We start from the raw sequence: 21,480 nt of genomic DNA, 5'->3' as shown, positions 1-21,480 counted from the left end.
TCAGCAATCTCGAAAGGAACTTCAGTGCTTGTTCTTACCATGGCTTTGATCCCTAAACAGGTCTTGGAAATGCTGTAGTTCAGGTCTTCACCTGGGTGTGGAAGAAGCTTTGGGTGAAACTTGCAAACTGGTAGCCTGTGGACCACATTGGGCCTGCAGATGTGCTTCGTTTCATCTGTGTGGTGTGTCTTTCAAACTTGAGTTAGTTGCCAGCATCCAGAGGAGGTGTACTGTAGTGGTTAGACATGGGATTGGCAAAACTGTGACCTTGGGCCAAATACAGCCCATGGTCTGTTTTTGTACAGCCTATGAGCTAAGAATGGTGTTTATGCTTTTTTAAAAAGGATTGTTCAAACAAACAACAAAACCCCAGAAGAATATGTAGCAGAGTGGACGTGGCCTAAAATATTTACCGTCTGGCCCTTTATAGCAAAAACGTGCTGACTCCTGGGTGAGAGCCAGGCGTTGCAGCCATAAGCAGTCTGGGTTTGAATTTCTCTGTCATTTATGGGCTGTGTGACCTTGGGCAAGTCACTGTACTTCCCTGTGCCTCAGTTTCTCATTGAAGCATAGGCTTCCTGTTAATGGTATTTATGGGGTTGTTATGATGAGTAAGCATGGACTTAGTCCTAACAGTGACTCAACAAGGTAGGCACTGTGATTAGCCCCATTTTGGAGATGGGGCAACTGAGGCACAGAGAAAAGAACACACAGTAGATAAGCAGTAGAACCACCGTTAGAACCTGGGCACTCTGGTTCCAGAGGTCCACCCCTAACCACGTGGCTGTGCTGCCTGTTGAGAAGCATTTTGGGGAGTCAAACTGCCAGTGCTTGGGCGTCAGCGACGCTGCCCTTCTCAGTTCCCTAAGTGGGGTCTAAGAGGTCGGTGGCCCTGTGTTTTGTGGCTGGTCTGCTTCTCCTCTGGGTTTCAAAACCTTGAACATCTGACCCATAAGAAAAACCAGCAGCCATAGCCCAGAGCTGAACTGAGGTTTAATTTCTAGATCTTTCGTAAGTCCGGGTTCCAGCAGGCACTTGGAGCTGCAGCTTCCGTGACATGTTTTAACAGACAGTGGGGCTGGAAGGTGTGTATGGTGGACTCAGCTTGACATGAGGTCCAGGCATTTCTGTGGCCTGTTCCCATTTCCACAGGGGCCAGAGTTTGGTCTGGTGGGATTCTTGGGTTCTGGATTCCCAGGAGAACAGAACCACCCAACAACCCATGGAGGAAATGGCCTGCAGAAAATGGCGATGGGGTGGCCACGGTCACTCCCCTGACCAGACGGCTGTTGATACTGCCCACTTGCGCTCTAGCTGTGTTTATTGGGTAGGAGATTGGGGAGGCTTTTCGGGAGAGAGCAAGCTGGGCCTTAGACTCTGGTGGGCCATGCCTTGCTCCCTGCCTGACACAACTGCTCAGTGTGCCCGGCCTTTGGCACCCAGAGCAGGAACATTTGCATCAGCAAACACCCGGCCTGAGGGGAACTCTGCCCCCCACCTCCGGAGTGCCTCCTTTCTGTCACATTTTCCAGTGGATTTTCAAAGATGATCCCATGAACTTGAAGCAGCTGAGCTCAAACCCCCAGCCCACCCCCTCTGGCCCCTCCAGATTCAGATGCCCTTGCAAGGGTCCCTGCCGCCCTCTGAGCTCCCTTGTTTGAGCTGAACTCCCACTCGGCGTGGGCACACAAGGTCAAGGAGCCTGGGTAGGAAGAGGGAAGAGGCGAGAATGAAAGCCTTTTTGGGAACAGCCCCCAAAAGCTGAACTTGAACATTGCCTAAGAATAGCCAGAACAGCCTATCTCGACCCTTTGACCCAGGCCTGGGATAGACATTTGGCATTTCAGGCTTTGTTAAGTTTTCCATTCACGTTGCCAGGGAAATGGTTCAGGTTGGGGGGATGCCCCTGGTGCACAGCTGGCAAGTGCCTGGTGGGGGACCTGACCATCACTAATCCTCTCAGTTTTTCCTGGTGATGCACACATCTGTGTCCCTGCTTGCTCTCCGTAGCCGTGAACAGGACAGACCCAGGCTCACCCGCTTAGAGCATCCAGTCTTGGGCTGGGCCCCTGGGGGCTTGGTGTGTGCAGTGGGGGCAGGGACCATCCTGGGGCTGACTGCAGGGGACACATCCTGTCTCGGGGCAGCTGCCACCTTTGCCCCCAGCTCTCTAGCCACTTGATCTTGGTCTCCTCTGCTGCTTCCTCATCTCCGGGACCTCTGAGGAGAGATGGGCCCTGGGCTTAGTCCTTCAGTCTTTTCTTCATCTAGACTTGTTCCTGTGGTGGCCTCATCTACTCTGTGGCCCTTTGTAAAAACAAAATATACTCTGGCTGGGTGTGGTGGCTCACGCCTTTAATCCCAGCACTTCGGGAGGCTGAGGCAGGTGGATCATGAGGTCAGGAGTTCGAGACCAGCCTGACCAACATGATGAAACCCCATCTCTACTAATGCAAAAATTAGCCGGGCTTGGTGGTGGGCACCTATAATCCCAGCTACTCGGGAGGCTGAGGTAGGAGAATCACATGAACCCAGGAGATGGAGGTTGCAGTGAGCTGAGACCACGCCATTGCACTCTAGCCCGGGCAACAGAGCGAGACTCCATCTCAAAAAAAAAAAAGAAAAAGGAAAAGAAAAAAAAGGATACTCAAGGGTTGTGCAACCATTGCCGCAATAATTTTAGAACATTTTTGTCACCCACCAAAGAAACCCCAGACCCATAAACACTCATTTCCCATCTGCTCCAGCTCCCGCCCCCAAAGACCACTGGTCTACTTTCTGCCTCCATCAGTTCGCCTATTCTGGAGATTTCCTACAAGTGGAATCACACAGGGCTTGTCTTTCGTGCCTGGCTTGCTTCACTTAGGCTCATGTCCTCCAGGCTCGTCCATGTTGGAGTGTGTGTCGTTGCCTCCTTCCTTTTTGTGGCTGAATCATCTTCCGTTGTGGGCTGCACCATGTTGTGTTTATCCACTCATTAGCTGATGGACATTTGGGCCGTTTCCACTGTCTGGCTATTGTGAGTCATGTTGCTCTGAAGGTCCATGTACAGGATTTGTGTGGACATTCCCATGGCCTTAAACTCCGTCTCCACGCAGATGACTTCAGCCGGGACCTCTCCCCTAGACCCTGGACTTGTCTTCCAGCCCGTTCAGCTTCTGCATTTGAGGGTCCGCCAGGCATCTCTTACAGAGCATGCTCAAAACCAGATGCCAGGTTCACGCCTTTTGCCAGACTTCCCACCAGCCCCTCCATCCCTGTCTCAGCAGACGGCCCTCCGTCCTTCTGGTTGCTCAGGCCAAACCTTGGGGTTATGTTTGGTGCTCCTCCTTCCCCACCCCACATGTCTTGCCATGAGGAGGTCCTGTTGGCTCTGCTCTCAGACCCTGTCCAGAGTCCAGCTGCTTCCTAACACCTCCACTCCCCGTGTGCTGGGCCACTGCCACGGCCCCAGCGGGCCTCTCTGCCTCTGCCCTTGTCCTCCGCAGGCTGCTCTCAGCTCGGCAGCTAAACTGAAGTCAGTTCATGTCACTTCTTCCCGGACAACCAAGATCTTTGCCATTGCCACCTGCAAGGTCCTACCCAATCTCACCTATGTTCCCATCCAACCTTGTCTTCTTCTCTGCTGGGCCAGGCATGCTTCCTGAAGTTCTGCAAACAGAACAAGCAGCTTTCTGCCTCCGGGCATTTGCACCTGCTCTGTCTTCTGCTGGGACATTTTATCCCACTTCTACTGAGGCTCACTTATCATCTTTGTCTGGCCTCTGCTGCTTGAGTGCCCTATCTGAGGCCTTTTCTGGCCACCTCTGTGATAGAGGAGCTGTCTCTGCCGCTCTCTGTCCCCTTTACCTTGCTTTTATGTTTCTTCATAGCACTGTTCACTGGCTCCCGTTCTGTCCTGGGACGCTTGGTGTCCTGATTGATTTTGGGACGTCAGTTCCCCAAGGGCAGGGATTTAGGCCTGTTTTCCCAGTGCCTGGAACGGTGCCTGCACAGAGTAGATGCCCCAGTTACTTGTTGAATGAGTGTGGAAAGGCCACCTCCATCTTGCCAACTGTTTGTGAATCTGGAAATTGGGACTTTTATGTGAAAGTTACTAATGTCCAGGTATTAGCTTGATTCAGAACTTGTTAAATATTGTGGGTCTCAGCAGGGCACGTCCTGGGACCTGTTTGGAACAGCTGCTCTAGTAGGGTTGTATCCAGGGACGTTTTTTGCAGAATGGCTGCTTGGGATACAGCCTTGGAACTGTGCACGGCCTCTGGTGTCTCCTGCACCTCCCACGTCTGTCTGTGGGTGATGCAGCTGTCACCCAAGCACAGCACGAAGACCTTGTCATTTGGCTGTTACCTCTGTCTACTTGACTGGGAAGAATGTGGCTGATACTGAGGTCAGCGCTTCTGGGATGGACTGAGTGAGGTCCATTGCCAGGGAGGTGTTGACCTTAATTCTTGGTGAAGGGGGACAGCTGGGAGTGATGTGTTTCCTGGAGCGTGGATGTATACTACTCATAGCTTTCCAAAGGATTTTAGGTGGCATATGAGCAGACTTTATGTGGGATGGGGGGAGGGGGGAGGGGAGAAGCCAACATTAGAAACAGTGACTCACACAGTGTAGAATACTACTGTCTTAGGAAACCCCTTTCCATCTTCCTAGTGTCCTCCAAGAGAGAGCTACAGTTGGTGCTGCAGTGTTTAGGGTTCTTGAAGCCATTCATTCATTCACCGCCTGTTTATTGAGCGACTATTATGTGTCAGGCACTGCTTGAGGTGCTAGAGGTACAAAGTGAACCAAAAAAGCTTAAACCCATGCCCCTTTGGAACTGACATTCTTCTTGGGGGAGATGAATGAGTAAGAAATGTGTATGCTTGTTTAGAAGGAATATTTGGGCGCTGTGGAAAAAATATATATCAGGCTCAGAGGATCAGTAAGGACCAGGAGTCACTCGGGGTTGCAGTTTTAGATAATGTGGTCAGCGAAGGCTGGACTGAGAAGGAAACATTTGAGCAAAGATCTGAAAGAGGTGAAGGAGGGAGTCAAGAGGGTACCTGGGGGAAAATTGTTTCAGAGAGAACAACCAGTGCGAAGGCCCTGGGCACGACTCCTCCTGATGTGTCTGGGGAACAGTGAAGGCCAGAGTGGCTGGGGAGGAGAGGATAGGGTGAGAGCAAGGGAGTAAGGTCAGAGAGGTAATGGAGCCAGGTCAGGTACGGCCTTGTGGACCATTGTGGGGTCTTAATTTTCCATCTGAGTGAGGTGGAAACCACAGGAAGGTTTTGAACATGGGAGGAACAGGATCTGCCTTAGTTCTAATGGGATTCCTCTGGCTGTGTGTGGTGGATGGACCGTGGGGTGGTTACAGTGGAGTCAGGGAGTGCTTGACTTCAGTGGCTTGGGTAGGAGATATCTGGAGCTGGTGGTGGCAGCGGAGGTGGGTGCATTTCATGAGAGTTGCCTTTTCACATCCTTTGCCCATTTTCTATTGGACAGTTGTTCTTTTGATTTCCCAGAGTCCTTCTGTTTATTCGGGATACTTTGGATTCTCTCTTTGGAGTTTTCATCTGACTGATGCTATGCAGTGAGCTCCCCATCTGCTGGGGATCGGGCACTGTCACATCTTGCTGGGAAAGCACAGGAAGTCAGAGATCTCTTCACTGTAGCCCCCTCTGCCCTGACTCCATCCTCCCCCAACCACAGTGCCCACCCCTTCATCCTGTCTCTCGGGCTGAGCACTGACACCTCGCCCACAGCTGCCCCAGAGCCTCAACCTGTACCAGCCTCTGCTCAGACTCTTTCCTGTGTGGTGAGCACTAACCTTGGGACACCCCTTGTTGGGGTGGGGGGGGGTCCTGCTGTCACCTCTTCCTTTCAAAGCCATGCTCAGATGCCCCATCTTCAAAGCGGCCTTCCCAGGTCACCCTTTGTGGGGTCCAGCCTGCATTCTACTTTCCCCTACACTGTGTGTGGTTAAGAGTGAATTCAGAAATCCAACTCCACCTCTCCTTAGCTGTGTGACCAAGGGCAAGTTGCCGAACCTCTCTGTGTCTCCATTTTCCCATCTGTAAAATGGGCGTGATAGTTACCTCCCAGGCTTGCTGTGAAGATCAGATGAGACAGTGCATGAGAAGCCTCAGGAAATCATTTTGCATGTTACTGAGTAAATGGTCATGCTTGTGAGATGTCAGCGACTCAAATACTGTACTGATTTTCATGTTTATCAGTCCTAGCTCCTGCCCTTATTAGCATTGCCTCTTTGAAATCTGACTTAAACTCTGTGTGCCTCAGTTTTCTCCTGTGAAATAGTTCCCTGGTTATTGGTGCTTACCAAGATTGAATGAAAAATACCTGTAAAATGCTTAGAAGTGCTTAATATTAGCTATTTTTATTTTCTCAGCGTCTGTGTTTTCCAATATTAACTACATTAAGTTTCTTTTGACTGGTGTTTTCCTGAAATAACTTGTTTCTCCATTTGTGGTTGACCTGTCTGATGCCTTAGACTTTAGGTGGTTTTTTTGTTAACTCCATGGAGTTCAATTTAAAATCCGATCTGATAATATCTTCTGACAGGAGAGTTTAGTCCACTTATATTTATTGTTGATATATTTGAACTTGGCTGTACCATCTTTCTTTTTGCTTTCTATTGATCCTCTTTTTCTTGATGTTTTTGTCTCTTTCCGTGTTTTATTTTGGAGCTTTAGTTTTTTTACGAGTTAGTTGCTCTTTTTCCTTTATTCCTTTTATTTTTAAAAATTTTTGCTTCCACTAAAGTGGAATTTAAAACTATCGTCACCACCACCATTACCACCACCACCAGTCACTGCCATCTCTCGCAGTTTTTTTTTTTTGGAAACAGAGTCTTGTTTTGTCACCAGGCGCCAGGCTGGAGTGCAGTGATGCAATCTCGGCTCACCGCAATCTCTGCCTCCTGAGTTCAAGCAGTTCTCCTGCCTCAGCCCCCCGAGTAGCTGGGATTACAGGCGCGCGCCACCACGTCCAGCTAATTTTTGTATTTTTTAGTAGAGACGGGGTTTCACCATGTTGGCCAGGATGGTCTCCATCTCTTGACCTCGTGATCCGCCCGCCTCCACCCGTCTCTCGCAGTTTTACCCTCTTCTCTAGAGAAATGCCTGTGCAGAGTCTGGAGGTGGGGCAAGAGGTGTGGGACTGCACGGTGAGCCGTGCTGGGGCCTCTTTGAAAGGTTGGACGTAGAGCCCCTGCGTGTCAGAACCTGGAGGGTCAGTACAGACCTACCAACCTAGGGTCACAAACACAGACACCTGCAGGGCAGGTGCAGGAAATGAGTAGCTGGGTTGTAACTTAGCAAGGTGGATGAGAACCGTGGCAGACTAGAGAGCACGTGTCCCTTGTAAGGGTGCAGCCACCACTTGACCAAGCCAACTGTTACAACGCAAGCCCAGGGTGGCCAGAGCTTCTGCTTTGCTGACAGAGGCTGGCAATAACATTGAGCTTAGTCTGATCACTACCTTGCATAGCCAGGAGGCGTAGGCACAGAAAGGGGAGGCAACTCGTCCAAAGTCACACAGCACATCCTCATCAAAGCCAGAACATGCACTTCCTGATAGGAGCCCTCTTCCTGCTCTACCCACTTTAGAAATCCAGAAATTTCTTACCTCTCTGAGTAGAAGAAAGGCATTTTTAAAACCCACGAGGATTATTGCTTTTCTCCTACTAATTCCTAATTGGTGGGACTACAGTTTTCCTAGACATGCAGCAGAGGCTCAAATTGTTAAACCTGGAAATATATTTGCGTGAAATCTGCATGTGATTTGCATGCACGGAGGGTGTTTGTGGGTTTTTTGCTATGCTGGGCAGCTTTTCACTTCTGGGTTTTCTTGGACTTCCAGATGTTTTTCGCTTCTTGTTTTCTTTTCCTTTTTTTCTTTTAAGTGGTGGTGAGTGTCCTTAGCACCTCTTCATTTGCATTCTGTTGTCACCCTATGTATGGCCGCAAGGGACTTTAGCACTGTGGGTACAGGAGCATGCCAAGGGCACAGGAGCACTGTGGGCACAGGAGCATGCCAGGCTTCCTGAGCTTAGGTGGTGGAGCCTTTGGCAGGCCTGTGTGAGTGGCGGCAAGTCACTGAGTGCAGGATCAGCCCCTTCCTGGAGTTGGCCGAGGTGTCTCCAGAAAGTGGTTGTTGTCCTGCTTGACCCAGACCGCGTTGGTGACACTATCCCCTCTCTCCATGGGACGCCTGTTTCTCTTAGTGGAGAGGACAGTATGGCTTTCCAATTCCCGTGTCTCTTTCTAAGCCCTCACCAACCCCAGGTCACAGGGAATGGTGGGTATTGTCACATCTTCCAGTGACAGTCGCAGCTTTGTTTTCACACTGTGCGTTTATGGATTCTTCTAACGATTTCGCTTGCCAGTGACTGAAAACCTATTTTATTGTTTTAATGACCTTGTTAATTAAACTTGCTTTTAAAAAAAGAATAGAAAACAGAAAAGACTGAAGGTAGGTCTGACTTCAGGCATAGCTGCATCCAGGGCTCAGGCGATGCTCTCCTAACTCTGTCTCTCCACATCCTGCTCTGTTTCTCTCAGTGCCAGCCTTGTGCTCAGGAGGCTGCTTTCTCATGGTGGCATCGTTGGTCACCAGCAGCCTCAGGCCTGTGTGTGACCAGCACAGCCACCCAGGGAGAGGGGAGCATACCTTTCCTGGCATTCACACAGGAAGTCCCAGTCCGCGGCCTACTGGCTCAGCATGGGTCCCACACTCTCCTTGTGTGGCTGGGAGGATGGATGGTCAGGCTTTAGTCACATATCCACACTGGGAGCTGGCTGGGACGGCCTTTCCTGGACTCTGTGGCCCAAGAGAGGAGCAGGTGGAAGCAGGAGGCCTCTGCAGCTCATTCTCTTTTCTGCCTGCCACCATCTCTTCCTCTGAGCCCTTTGTTCTTCCCCCAGTCCTCTCCTGGGCCTCAGGCGAGGCTGAGTAAGCCAGGAGGAGCTGGCCCCACCACGTTCATTTGTTGCCCTGGAGTTTGAGGCCCTGCGCCTCAGGCTGCCTCTTACGGCCCTGCTGGGGGCAGGGTACACACTTTTGGGGACATGAAGGCACTGCTCAGAGCAGGCACCTGTGGGCATCCTTTGAGTAATGTGATTGCAGGGACAAGAGGGAGGTGGGGCATCTCACGGAAGCCCGGGCTCCTCCGTGCCGACATCCTCTCTTCTAGGAAGGCTTTGCCTGGGGCCCCACTCGTGAAACCACACGGGGCTGGGCGGCGGATGCTGGGGAAGGCCACCCAGCCTGGCTCCTGAAGGGCCTTCCACTGCTGGTTCACAGGGTGGCCCTCACACACCCCTCCCTTCCCTGCTCTCAAGTTTTCTAAAGGATCCCCAGGGCCTGCCCTGCTCAGACATTGCGTGTTCTAAGAGTCTGATTTGGGGGTGTTCATTTCCAGCTATAACTATTTCTAGACGGGCCTGTAGATGTGGTTGGCATCTGCCAAGCTCCACTTTCTGTCTCTGTGGCCTTGGGAAGAGGCTTTTAACTGCTCTGTGCCTCAGTTTCCTCATATATAGAGTGGGGATGATAATAGTACCTACCTCACTGGAATGATTCGACGGTGAAATGACATAATGCGCTTGAGTTTAGAGCAGTGCTTGGTGCACAGAAAGTACTGAATAGATGCTAGCTATTATGATGAACATGACTTCTACTTTTACTGTTATTCCTGCTATACAGAAGTAATAAGAAATAGCCACTATTACTACAGAAATAATGATGATCATGGTAAATATTGTGTCCTTACTGGGTACCAAGACTTTTACATTCATCACTCCATTGGATCCTTGCATTAGCCTTAGGAGGTGACTCCTCCCCTCTTTCATAGATGTGTAAACTTGGCTTTAGAGAGGTGAGGTCACTGTGCAAGGTCACACAGCTGAGAAGTGGTGGAGGCGTGGTGGAGACCATGCCTGCCTTCTCCTAAGACCCAGTCTCTTGACCACAGGGCTTCCTAGTTTCATGATCTGAGACTGGGTTTGAGCTAGAATAAGGCATTAGTGGGCCTGAATCTATCATTGATGCCTCTAGTGATGGGGAACTCACTACCTTACAAGGTAGCCCCCTCTCTTGTGAGAAAGCTCCAAATGGTGTAAGAATGGATTAATTCAATCAAACGGCGGTCGCCTGCATTGATCTCGTTGGACTCCTTGAGGTCCTACAGATCCGCTGGGCTTCTTCATCATGTAGTGGACCCAAGATGCTTAGCAAGCACCTCTCGGGTTCCTTCCAGAAACACTCTTCTCTGGGCCAAGCCCTGTAAGGTCATGTATCTGTTTCACTTTGGATGTGAATTCCAGGGTTTTTAGTACAACAGTATGTCTCCTTTGAACCTGACTCTCTTCTAACTTATTAGGACAGTCTGTTCAGTTCTGAATTGGGCAGGAGCCTCCTCATCTCCCTCCTTTTGCAGGTGAGACTTTTGTTAGTGTCGCTTAAGCTCTCATTAACTTTGAAGATACCCACATTTTATGCCTGTCTGAGACGAACTGGGACATCTTCGAGATTCCAAATCTGTGCACTCTCTCTGACTTTGTGAAGCAGTAGGAACTTTTTTGAAGAAGAGATGGAAAAGCTAGCCCAAGCTGACTTATACAGCATATATATGTAAAAAATAAATAGGCTTACATAACTGAAAAGCCATGGATAGATGGCTTCAGGTATGGCTGGATCATGGTGTTGCAAGGGAATTGCCAAACTGTTTTCCTGAGCTGCTGCACCATTTTCTATTTTTACCAGCAATGTAGGAGTGTTCTAATTTCTTCATATCCCCACCAACCCTTGTTACTCATTTTTTGGATTATAGCTATTTCACTAGATGTGAAGTGGTATCTCATTTTGGTTTTGTTTTGCATTTTCCCAAATGATGTTGAACATCTTTCCATCTGCTTATCAGACTTTTGTATATCTTCTTTGGAGAAATGTCTGTTCAAGTCTTATGCCTGTTTTTTAATGCTGTTATTCATCTTTTTGTGGTTAAGTTGTAAAGGTTCTTTATGTATTCTGGGCACAAGTTCCTCATCAAATGTATAATTGATACTATTTTTCTACATTATGCAAATTGTCTTTTCCCTTCCTTTTTAATTTTATTTATTTTCCCTTTCTTGATAGTGTCATTTGAAGTACAGAAGTTTCAAATTGTGATGGAATTCACTTTATTATTATTATTTTTTAGTTGCTTGTGCATTTGGTTGTAGCTAAGAGCACTTTTCTTAACCTAAGGCCACAAGGAGCTACTCCTATGTTTTCTCTGACAGTTTGATAGCTTCAGCTTTTACATTTAGGTCCATGATCCATTTTGAGTCAATTTTTGTGGGTGATATGAGGAGGGGCCAGCCTCATTTTGTTGCACGTGGATATTCAGTTGCATTGTTCATTGAAAAGACGGTTCTTTCCTCCATTCAATTGCCTTGACATCCTTGTGGAAAATTAACTGACTGTAAATGTAGGGATTTATTTCTGGACTCTCAATTTTTTTTTGATGTACATTGATTTTTACTTTTGATTTTCTTTCCTTTTTTTAAAATTTTGATACATGTGCAGAGTGTGCAGGTTTGTTACCTAGGTGTAAATGTGCCATGGTGGTTTGCTGTACCTATCAACCCGTCTTCTTTTTAAAGAGATAATGGAGATAGGGTCTTGTTCTGTCACTCAGGCTGGAGTGCAGTGGCTCATTGCAACCTAGAACTCCTGGGCCCAAGTGATCCTCCCACCTCAGCATCCCAAAAGCTGGAACTACAGATGCACACCACTGTGCTCAGCTAAGTTTTAAAATTTTTTTGGTAAAGATGGGGGTCTTTCTGTGTTGCTCAGGCTGGTCTTGAACTGCTGGCCACTGGCTGCACTGTTTTCCATTGATCTCTAGGCCTGCCTTTATATAGTACTGTGTTGCCTCTTTTTTTAAGATGAACTCTTACGTTGTCGCCAGGCTGGAGTACAGGGGCACGATCTTGGCTCACTGCAACCTCTGCCTCCGGATTCAAGTGATTCTCCTGCCCCACCCTCCCAAGTAGCTGGGATTACAGGTGTGCACTGCTATGCCTGGCTAATTTTTGTATTTTTAGTAGAGACGGGGTTTTGCTGTGTTGGCCAGGCTGCTCTCGAACTCCTGGCCTCAGGTGAACCGCCCCCGCCCACTTTGGCCTCCCAAAGTGCTGGGATTATGGGCATGAGCCACTGTGCCTGGCCTGTTTTACTTTTTAATTTTTTTTTAGACGGAGTCTCGCTCTGTCACCCAGGCTGGAGTGTAGTGGCATGATCTTGGCTCACTGCAACCTCCACCTCCCAGGTTCAAGCAGTTCTCCTGCCTCAGTCTCCTGAGTAGCTGGGAGTATAGGTGTATGCCACCATGCCTGGCTAATTTTTGTATTTTTAGTAGAGATGGGGTTTTCTCACGCTGGCCAGGCTGGTCTCGAACTCCTGACCTCATGATCCACCCGCCTCAGCCTCCCAAAGTGGATTATAGGAGTTAGCCACTTCGCTTGGCCATTACTTCTTAGGATCTTGAGAAGGGGTATGCCGGGAGAGGAAACAGCAAGTCCAAAGGCCTGGAGGCAGGAATGGGCCCTCATTTTTTTGGAGCTCAACAGAGTGGAGCCAGCACGCCTCTGTGAACCAAGACACCAGAGCCAATACTTCCCCTGTGGTTTTGGTCCAGCCATGGGGTTGGCCACGTCTTGCTTGGTTTCAATTCCCTACCCCTCGCACTGACCTAGGGCAAGAATAGAGATAGAGGCAGCCAGATAGAAAAGGGAAACAGCCTTTTTTCACTTTTACTAACTACTGGGTGTTGGCATCCCCACAGGGAACGATTGCAGGAGGATCACTGAGATTCCAACTTCCGGGGTTTGGGAGGAGCAGATATGGCGGCAGTGCCCACCAGAGGGGTGCCATGGGCCCATCAGGCTTTAGTTTCAAGAATAAAATTGGTGAGGGCTTCCTGTTTGTCGGGGGAGGTGGGACGGGGCCCAGGGACTCAGGCTGGAGAATCACAGAATAGTGATTCAGAAATGTGAGCTCTGGAGCTGGACTTTATAGCTGCTTAGCTGTCCGTGACCTTGGGCAGGTGATTTTGCCTCTGTGTGAGCCTCAGCTTCCTCATCTGTCAAGTAGGGATAGTAAACACACCCGTCTGCTTGGGGCCATTGGGAGGCAAAGTAATTTCACTGATGGACAAGCTAAACAGAGCCAGCAGAAGGAAGAACATATTTTCATGGTGAATTTATCCCATGGTGAATTTATACTACAACACGGTGGGGTCTCTTTTGTAATAGGTTATGTTTTAGCTGCAGTGACAGAACTCCAAAACAAGAGTGGCTTAAACAATGTCTAAGCTTATTTCTGTCAAGGCAGTCCAGGGCAGCATGGTGGTTCCATGCTGACAGCATCCATTTCTGCCAGCCCTGGAGTGTGGTCCTCAGCACCGGGGTATCAGGTGCTCACACCACACCCACATTCCAGCCAAGGAAGAGGGAAAGGAGAAGGGAAACTGCACGCAGCCCTTCTGCTCATGCCCCATCCACCAGAACCTAGTGTCTAGGGTGGACTGGAAGTGTGCTCTTTATTCCAGGTGCCCTCATGCTTAGCTGAGAATCACTTCTGTTGCTTTTGACAAGGGTCAGCAAACTTTTCCGTTAAAGGACCAGATGGTGAATATTTTAGGCCTTGGGGTCCATACAGTCTGTCATTGTACTATAAAAGCAACCACTGACAATATGTAAATAAATGAGGATGCTGGGTTCCAATAAAACTTTTTTTGTTTTTGAGATGGAGTCTCGCTCTGTTGTCCTGGCTGAGTGCAGTGGTGTGATCTTGGCTCACTGCAACCTCCGCCTCCTGGATTCCAGCGATTCTTCTGCCTCAGCCTCCCGAGTAGCTGGGATTACAGGTGCCTCCCACCACACCAGGCTAATTTTTTGTATTTTTAATAGAGACAGGGTATCACCATGGTGGCCAGGCTGGTCTTGAACTCCTGACCTTGTGATCTACCCGCCTTGGCCTCTCAGAGTGCTGGGATTACAGGTATGAGCCACCGTGCCTGGCCCCAATAAAACTACTTTTTACAAAAATAGATGATGGGTTGGACTTGGTCCTCAGAGTGTCACTTGATCATGCTTTGGACAAAGGGGATGATGGGTAGGACCTGGGGTGGGGGGTCTCACTAACTGGCAACCCCTGTCTCTGCCCACTGGGAGCTGACTGGCCACATTCACTCCCTGGCCTTGGCTGGCCTCACAAAGGTCCAGATGCCCAAAACCACTTTAGGGAACCTGGGACTGGGGTAGCTTTGCTGAATCGAATGGAATTACTGAATATGGTCATAAGATCATGGTCTTCTATTGTAACTTTGTGTACATACCTACAAGCAGGCCGACGGCTCCAGTAGAGCTTGGGGGAGTGTCTGCCATCATCTGTGCACAATAGAGAGCCCAGCGTGGGGCCATGACACTGAAGGCCTTGCTGAGTGGATACACACGTGCATGGAGTGAGCTTCTGGCTCCACACCACCCTCTGCCCTTGCCTGGACGTTGGTAGTAGGCATAGCTGGTCTTCCTACTTTATATTCATTCCACATTCCGTCCCACACATCCTCCTGTCAGCAGCCAGGGAGGTCCTTTAAAGGGTGAGAGGATGGTGTCAGGCCTCTGCTCCTACCCCCATCACCTCCCCGTGCTCTAGAGAGGAAACGTAAAACACCCCACTGCAGCCTAACGTGATCCGGCCTTGGCGTGCTTGTCTGAATCCGTGCCGCGACCCTCTCTTGCTCGCTCTGCTGCAGTTCCGCTGGCCTCCCTGCTGCTTCTCGCTGCCTCAGGGCTTTGCACGTGCTCTCCTCCTTCCTGTGGTGCTATTCCCACAGATGCGGTGCGGCCCATGCCCTCACTTCAAGCTTCGCTTGCAAGCCTGCTCTGCAGAGGCCTTCTCAGACCACGGCACTTCCCTCACTCACTGCCCCTTTAATTCATATAAATTATATATTTATTTGGGAAGAAAGTATTCATACTTAACTGTCTGAAAGGTTGTAAATAGTATGGGGATTTAGAGTGTAAACTCTGGAGTCGGACTGGGTGAGCTCAGATCTGCTGTGTGACCTTGGACAAACGGCCCAACCTCTCTGTGCCTCAGGTCTTGCATCTGTCAAACGAGGAGAATAATGGTACCTACCTAATAGGGTTGATGTGAGGATCAAATGAGCTTGACAGGAGCATGAGGGCTCGCTGAGTATTAGCCGTTGTTACTGTTGGTAGTGGTAATAGTCATGGCCTTGTTGACCGGTCTTCTCTTGCCCATGAGCTCCCAGAGGACTGTCTTGTTCTCTGCCCAGCCTCCACGGCTCAGGCTCACACCAGTTGTTCAGCCGGTATTTGCTGAGGGAAGAAAAAGTCAAAATACAACCCCCATTAGCAGAGCTGGCCCTGGGTGCCCTGCCTGTCTTCACGTTGCTTCCTCCTGAAGGCTTCCGGGCTTGCTTCTCCTCTGGTTGATCACCAGCGTTTTCAGCACATGGCGCTGCTGTCTGGGCCTCTCTCAAGCCCGCAGGGAAGTGCCTTTCCAGCCTTATTGCTGGGGCCTCCAGAGGAAGAGCACGGCTTCATCTCCCTTCTTTTGTATCCTTTGGGGACATTGTCTGGGTGCATGGCAAGAGCTCAGCCGAGTTCCGGGGGCCTGATGTTGCAGACCAGCTGGGCCTTGGGACTCTTAGGACCTGGTCATCAGAAGAGACGGCATGTGTTTTCGGGCAGGATGGAAGTGGTGGGAATGGAGAAGGGATGTGTTTGGAGTTGGTTTTCTCCAGGCAGTGCACAGAACACCACCATTTTGTGGCAAATTGCTGCTCACAGTTGCAGCTAGCATGCGTTGTCATATGGCAGTGAGAATGCCAATTGCTTGCATATATTGAGCACTTGCTCTATATGTACTTGAGCTTTTCCTGCAGTACCTCATTCATCCCTCGCCATAACCATGGGCAGCGTCAGACAGCCTGGATTCAAATCCCAGTTCCTCCTCGTACTTTGAGGCCTTAGGCTTTCTTGCTGTGCCTCAGTCTCCTCATCTGTTAAATGGGCTAATAACAGAACTTACCTTCAAAACATGGAGCAAAGGCTCAGTAGACATTAATTGCTGCCATCGTCATCATCCTCATCATCACAGGTTTGCAGCTGATGAAACCGAAGCCCAAGGTCACCCAGATAGTGAGGGGCAGAGTCAGCCCTTGAACTGACATTTGTGCTCATAACTCTCACACAAGAGTGTCACATATGTGGGGACGTTATCTGGATCATTGAGGAGCAGAGAGATAGGGCATAGGGGAGAGACTGGAGCTGTTAGGCATGTGGGTCAGATGATTAAAGAAACTTATCTCTGCTGGCACAGTTGAGGATGAAAGGCTGGCAGGGCAGTTGGGTGATTTGGGTAATTTGGTCTGAAAATCTTCCCTGATATCTTAAGTCCCGGCTAATCCCTTCCTCCTCAGTTCCTCTCCAATCACACTTAGTGGCCAGAATCTTTTGATGAAGACCAGCCTGGCTTTTGCAGTGTCCCAGCCTGGGCCTGAGTTGAGGGGTGAGCTGGCAGTAGGAAACGTGGGGGCAGGGGGCTTCTCATGGATTAAGAGCCATTTTACATGCCCCGTCCCATATCCTTGTGAAGGCGGGGGCAATTTTTATGACTATACTACAGATAAGAAAACCAGGCCTGTGGAGGGGTAGTGTTGGGGCCACTTCTGTGACTGCCAGTCTCTCTGTTTTTCTCTCCCTTATTTACTCCACCACAGACACACTGCCTCCTCCTGTTCCTCATTACACAGCAGATGTGCGCCCGCCCAGACCCTTTGTGCCGCAGTGCCCCTCACCTGGCAGGCTCTCCCCTTGGGCTTTTGCAGGTCTCCCTCTCTGGCTCTGTGCAGGGTCTCTGCTCAGACATCACCTCCGTAGAGAGGCCTCCCCTGATCTCCCTGTGTGAAATACTTCCTTCCCCCACATTCTGATTTGTCTTCCAAGTGTTCACCGCTGCTTGACATTGTATTCCATACCTGAGTTTTCTTTTCTTTGGCTCATCTCCTTTGCTAGAATGTAATGTCCACCAGGTGAGGAGTTTTTGTATGTTTTCTTGATAGTAACATTCTCCCCAGACCCTACAACACTGTCTGCAGTGGAGGACGTGCTCAGATGACACTTGTAGAATGAATGACTGACCGAATGAATGAGTGATGCCTCTCAGCTTCAGGTTGTATAGCTTGTATGTGGCAGAGCTGGCTTCAGTTCTGGCCCGGGCCTCCTCTGGATTGATGTCTTGCTTTCTTCTTCCTATCTCTATTCTACCCCAGGAGCTGGCCAAGAGGACTCCTGGCAAGCACCCAGACCACCCCGCGGTCCAGAGTGCCCTGCAGGCCATGAAGACCGTTTGCTCCAACATTAATGAGACCAAGCGGCAGATGGAGAAGCTGGAAGCTCTGGAGCAGCTGCAGTCCCACATCGAAGGCTGGGAGGTGTGTACAGGACTGGAAGGGGCTTCCTGGGCTGCAGGGGCCAGGAGGGACACAGCTGCAGGCACGAACTGAGGCCTGGGCGCCGGGTTCATTCCGCAGTGTATTTTGTTTGGCTTACAGAGTGTTTGCAAAAGATTGCTTAACTATTTTTTAATTAAATCTAAATAAAAATCCGTATTTCAGGTTTCTCTTAAAAAATTGGTGACTTTGGGCACCTATATCCCATGGAAAGAGTCGCTGGAGCCTTCAGTTCCCCCCACTGTCCCCTGTCATCTGCCCACCTTTCTCTTTCATGCATTGCTTGGTATGTGTAGGCCTTTGAGCTGTTGATGCCAAGGTCAACAGTAGTGTTTTAGCGTCTACTCCAGGACAGAATTCTGGCTTTGACACTCCTTTGCTGGGTGACTTTAGGCAGATGTCGTAACTTCTCTGAACTTCAGTATCCTCATCTGTACCTGATACATAGTAGGTACTCAGTAAATGGTAGCTGTTGATATTACTATCATGATTATTAAGGGGTAGGATTCTTGAGCTCATTGGATTGTACATAATTTATTTGTTTAAAGCCCCCATGCCTTCCTTAGGTTATTAGACGTTTCCTGTGAATCTGTAGAAGGAAATGGAAAAATATGAATAAATGAAAAAATCAATATCAGAGCAAACACAGCTGGAACGAGAGATTAAGACAGAAGATGAAAGGCTCTTGGACAGAGATTATTACCCGGATCATATGCCTTAGGCCCTTTGGATTTTCTGGCCTTTGGAGGCACTTGCCATATTTAGGATTTCTAGTTCTTTTCTTTGTGCTGGGGAATCCTAAATGTGAGGATGTATTACTGTGAGGTTACAGGTTTGCTGCAGAAAGGAGAGGGGCTGTGTTCAGGGAGTGGGGTATTGTGGATCGGCCAATCCACCTGCCATGTCCCCTGCACTCCTTCTGCTGGGCCTTTCTGTCCAGCTGGGGCTGGAGGGTGAAGAGCTCCATTTCCCAGCTTCAGTTTGGGATATGATTTGGGTCCGGCCAAGATCAGACCCAGCTGCTTGAGATTTGGAAGGTGGGAGTGGGGTGGAGGCCACCTCCATGCTGTTTTTGCAGCAAAGCACAGTCATGGTCATGTGTGGCTTTCCGTGGTGACATTCGGAGAGGGCCTGGGTGCCAGCTTCCTGGGTGTTGGATGCATGGCCTAGGCCTTCTTTTTTAATTGTTGGTGGGGTGGATCTTCAGTTGATAGTTGAGGCAACAACTACTGAATGCCTCGATGCCGCCTGAGCAGCCTTTTCCTGGAGGCTGAGTTGGGCAGGTGATATTCTGATTCTCCCTTCCCACCTGAGGCAGGGTCAGTGGCTCCCCTGCTGGGCCAGTTCTGCGGGGTGGTTGTTTTCCTGGCTGCTCTAGCCCCTTCAGTGAGTAAGTAAAGCCCCTCATTCCTTTTCGCTTAAAAAGTACATGGCTTGGTGTCTGTTTCCTGCAACTGAAAGTTGCCTGATCCTCTGGTGTGTCAGTTAGGATGCATCCTCTAAGACTCATCTCAGCCTTATGTCAGCGCTCTGATTTGGTCTCTTGTGATCCTCTTCTTTCCCTCATGCTTCCATGAAGGCAGCAACTCCAGGCATCATGTGTTCAAAACCGGAGGAGAAGGGGCATGGCCAGGGTAGTTAGTGGGGAGCCCTCTTCCCTGGTGGAGGAAAACCTTTTCTAAAAGCCCCACGCAGGTGTCTCCTTTCATTGCATTGGCCAGAAATGGGTCACATGGCCACTTTCAACTTCAAGAGCAAATAGAGATGACTCATTTAAACATCTGTCTGTTTGGGCTTTGAGTTTCCCGGAAGCCAAGGTGAAAAGAGCAACACATATAGGTTACCTAATATTGTGAAAAAAGGAAGAAGCAGAGCAGTTCTTCTGGGAGTTGGAGAGTTTCCTGGCACTCAGTTGGAAAAGGAATTTCTCACATGGACCCCCGAGGAGAGGATATTGAGCAAGCTCCTTGGCTGCTGGAGCAGAAGTGATTTCCTTTTCTGTTAAGGGCTTAGGGAATGGAAACCAAGGGTCTCTAAAACCCTTTGTGACCCTGAACGTGTACAATTTGAGAACTTTGTGGCCCTCAGTGGCCAGTGTTTCTGAATAGGAAATAAAGTGACTTAAAATAAGAATTGCTGGCAGTTATTTAGCACTGGTTACAAGCTTCCAACCCTACGAGAGAGGTGCTGTTATCCCCATTTTACAGATGAGGAAGCTGAGGCACAGGGACATGGTTTTGAAGCCCAGCCCTGTAACTTAGCAGACTGCCCTGCTTTGGGTAAGTTTGTCCTGCCAGGCGGGCCTTGTTTTCTCCTATTTGTTTAATTTTAGGGATAATATCTCTGAAGTTATTTTTTGGTTTCATTCTGAAGATAAAGTGCAGTACGGAATATGAATGTCCTTTTTGACAAATGTGAAATTGTTTTCCATGAAGTAGAAAGGTGTTTTAAATACAGTTTGTTTCTCAAGGTGACTTGTGAAAAGAGTACATTCTAGCTAGAAAAGATACTGTTTAGTAGTGGAGCTGCTTCCATGCTGTCTGTTAGCAGCCACAGTCTCTGAGGACAGCATGACTTGGGGGTAGTTCATGGTTAATGGCAGTGAGGGCACATCCTTATTTCAGATAGCCTTCTTGATCATTGCCCATCTTGCTGTGTGACTGCTTGCTGATCTGATCTGATGGCTGTCATCCCTCTCTTGAAATATGTCTGACAAGGGGCTTCTTTTTGGATCAAGGGGAGTCTTGTCTTGGTTGTTTCCTTGCTGTTTGCTTGAGGTTGTATCATTCATTAGTTTGATCTCCCATGTGTGTGTTTTTTGCTCCTTGATCCTTTGTATGCCACTTTTCATTTTAAGACTGGTTTAGTTAAAACCAGGTAAGTTGCCGGGCACGGTGGCTCACGCCTGTAATCCCAGCACTTTGGGAGGCCGAGGTGGGGGGATCACCTGAGGTTGGGAGTTTGAGACCAGCCTGACCAACATGCAGACACCTTGTCTCTACTAAAAATACAAAATTAGCCGGGTGTGGTGGCGCACGCCTATAATCCCGGCTACTTGGGAGGCTGAGGCAGGAGAATCGCTTGAACCTGTGAGGCAGAGGTTGCAGTGAGCCGAGATCATGCCAGTGCACTCCAGCCTGGGCAACAAGAGCGAAACTCCATCTCAATAAAAAACAAAACAACAAAACAATAAAAACCAGATAAATTAATCCATGAATCCATTTTGCTGAGCACAAGGAAATGGCAGTGTGTCATAATACCTTGGAAGTGAGTGAATGAGACAACCCCCTTTGTGGGGAGAGATTCCGTTGCCTCAGTTTCCTGATCTGTGAAGTCTGGATCATGGCAGTACCCCTCTCATGGGTCACTTGAGGATGGGGAGCTGATGCTTACAGAGTCCTTGGCAGTGCCTGGCTTAGAGGAAACACCGAGTAAGTGTCAGGAGGAGCCCTGGCGGCAAAGTGGGATCACTTTTTTTTTTTTTGGATGGAAAAATCATCTAAGAGCTTTGACTAGAACTTGTGCCCAGTGTGGGCTGCCCCTCCTCAGAGACACATTCCAGATGCAGCCTTATGGACTTCTATGTGAAGCTCACAGTGATAAGAAGGAAATGTGTGCTCTTAATAAGAAATAGGCCTGGCATGGTGGCTTACACCTATAATCCCAGCACTGTGGGAGGCCGAGGTGGGAGGATCACCTGAAGCCAGGAGTTCGAGAACAGCCTGGCCAACACAGGGAAACCTCGTCTCAACTAAACACAAAAATTAGCTGGGTATGCTGGCAGGTGCTTGTAATCCCAGTTACTTGGGAGGCTGAGGCAGGAGAATTGCTTGAACCTGGGAGGTGGAGGTTGCAGTGAGCTGAGATGGTATCACTGCATTCTAGCCTGGTCAACAGAGCTAGACTCCATCTCAAAAAAAAAAAAAAAAAAAAGGAAAGAAGTA

General features: G+C 49.2%; 1 protein-coding gene across 1 annotated transcript in view; it reads left to right on the top strand.

Annotated features, from left to right (window-relative positions):
• PREX1 (phosphatidylinositol-3,4,5-trisphosphate dependent Rac exchange factor 1) overlaps positions 1-21,480 on the top strand; it is a 205,015-nt gene that overhangs the window by 102,910 nt on the left and 80,625 nt on the right. The window contains exon 6 of the mRNA XM_017541375.2: positions 17,357-17,518. Within this exon, the coding sequence (XP_017396864.1) occupies positions 17,357-17,518 (162 nt within the window). The remainder of the gene's footprint in view (positions 1-17,356; positions 17,519-21,480) is intronic.

This window comes from Cebus imitator, unplaced genomic scaffold (assembly GCF_001604975.1).
Source record: "Cebus imitator isolate Cc_AM_T3 unplaced genomic scaffold, Cebus_imitator-1.0 Scaffold132, whole genome shotgun sequence".
NCBI lineage: Eukaryota > Metazoa > Chordata > Mammalia > Primates > Cebidae > Cebus > Cebus imitator.
The sequence above is the reverse complement of the archived record's forward strand: the minus strand, read 5'-3'. Positions and strand labels throughout refer to the sequence as shown.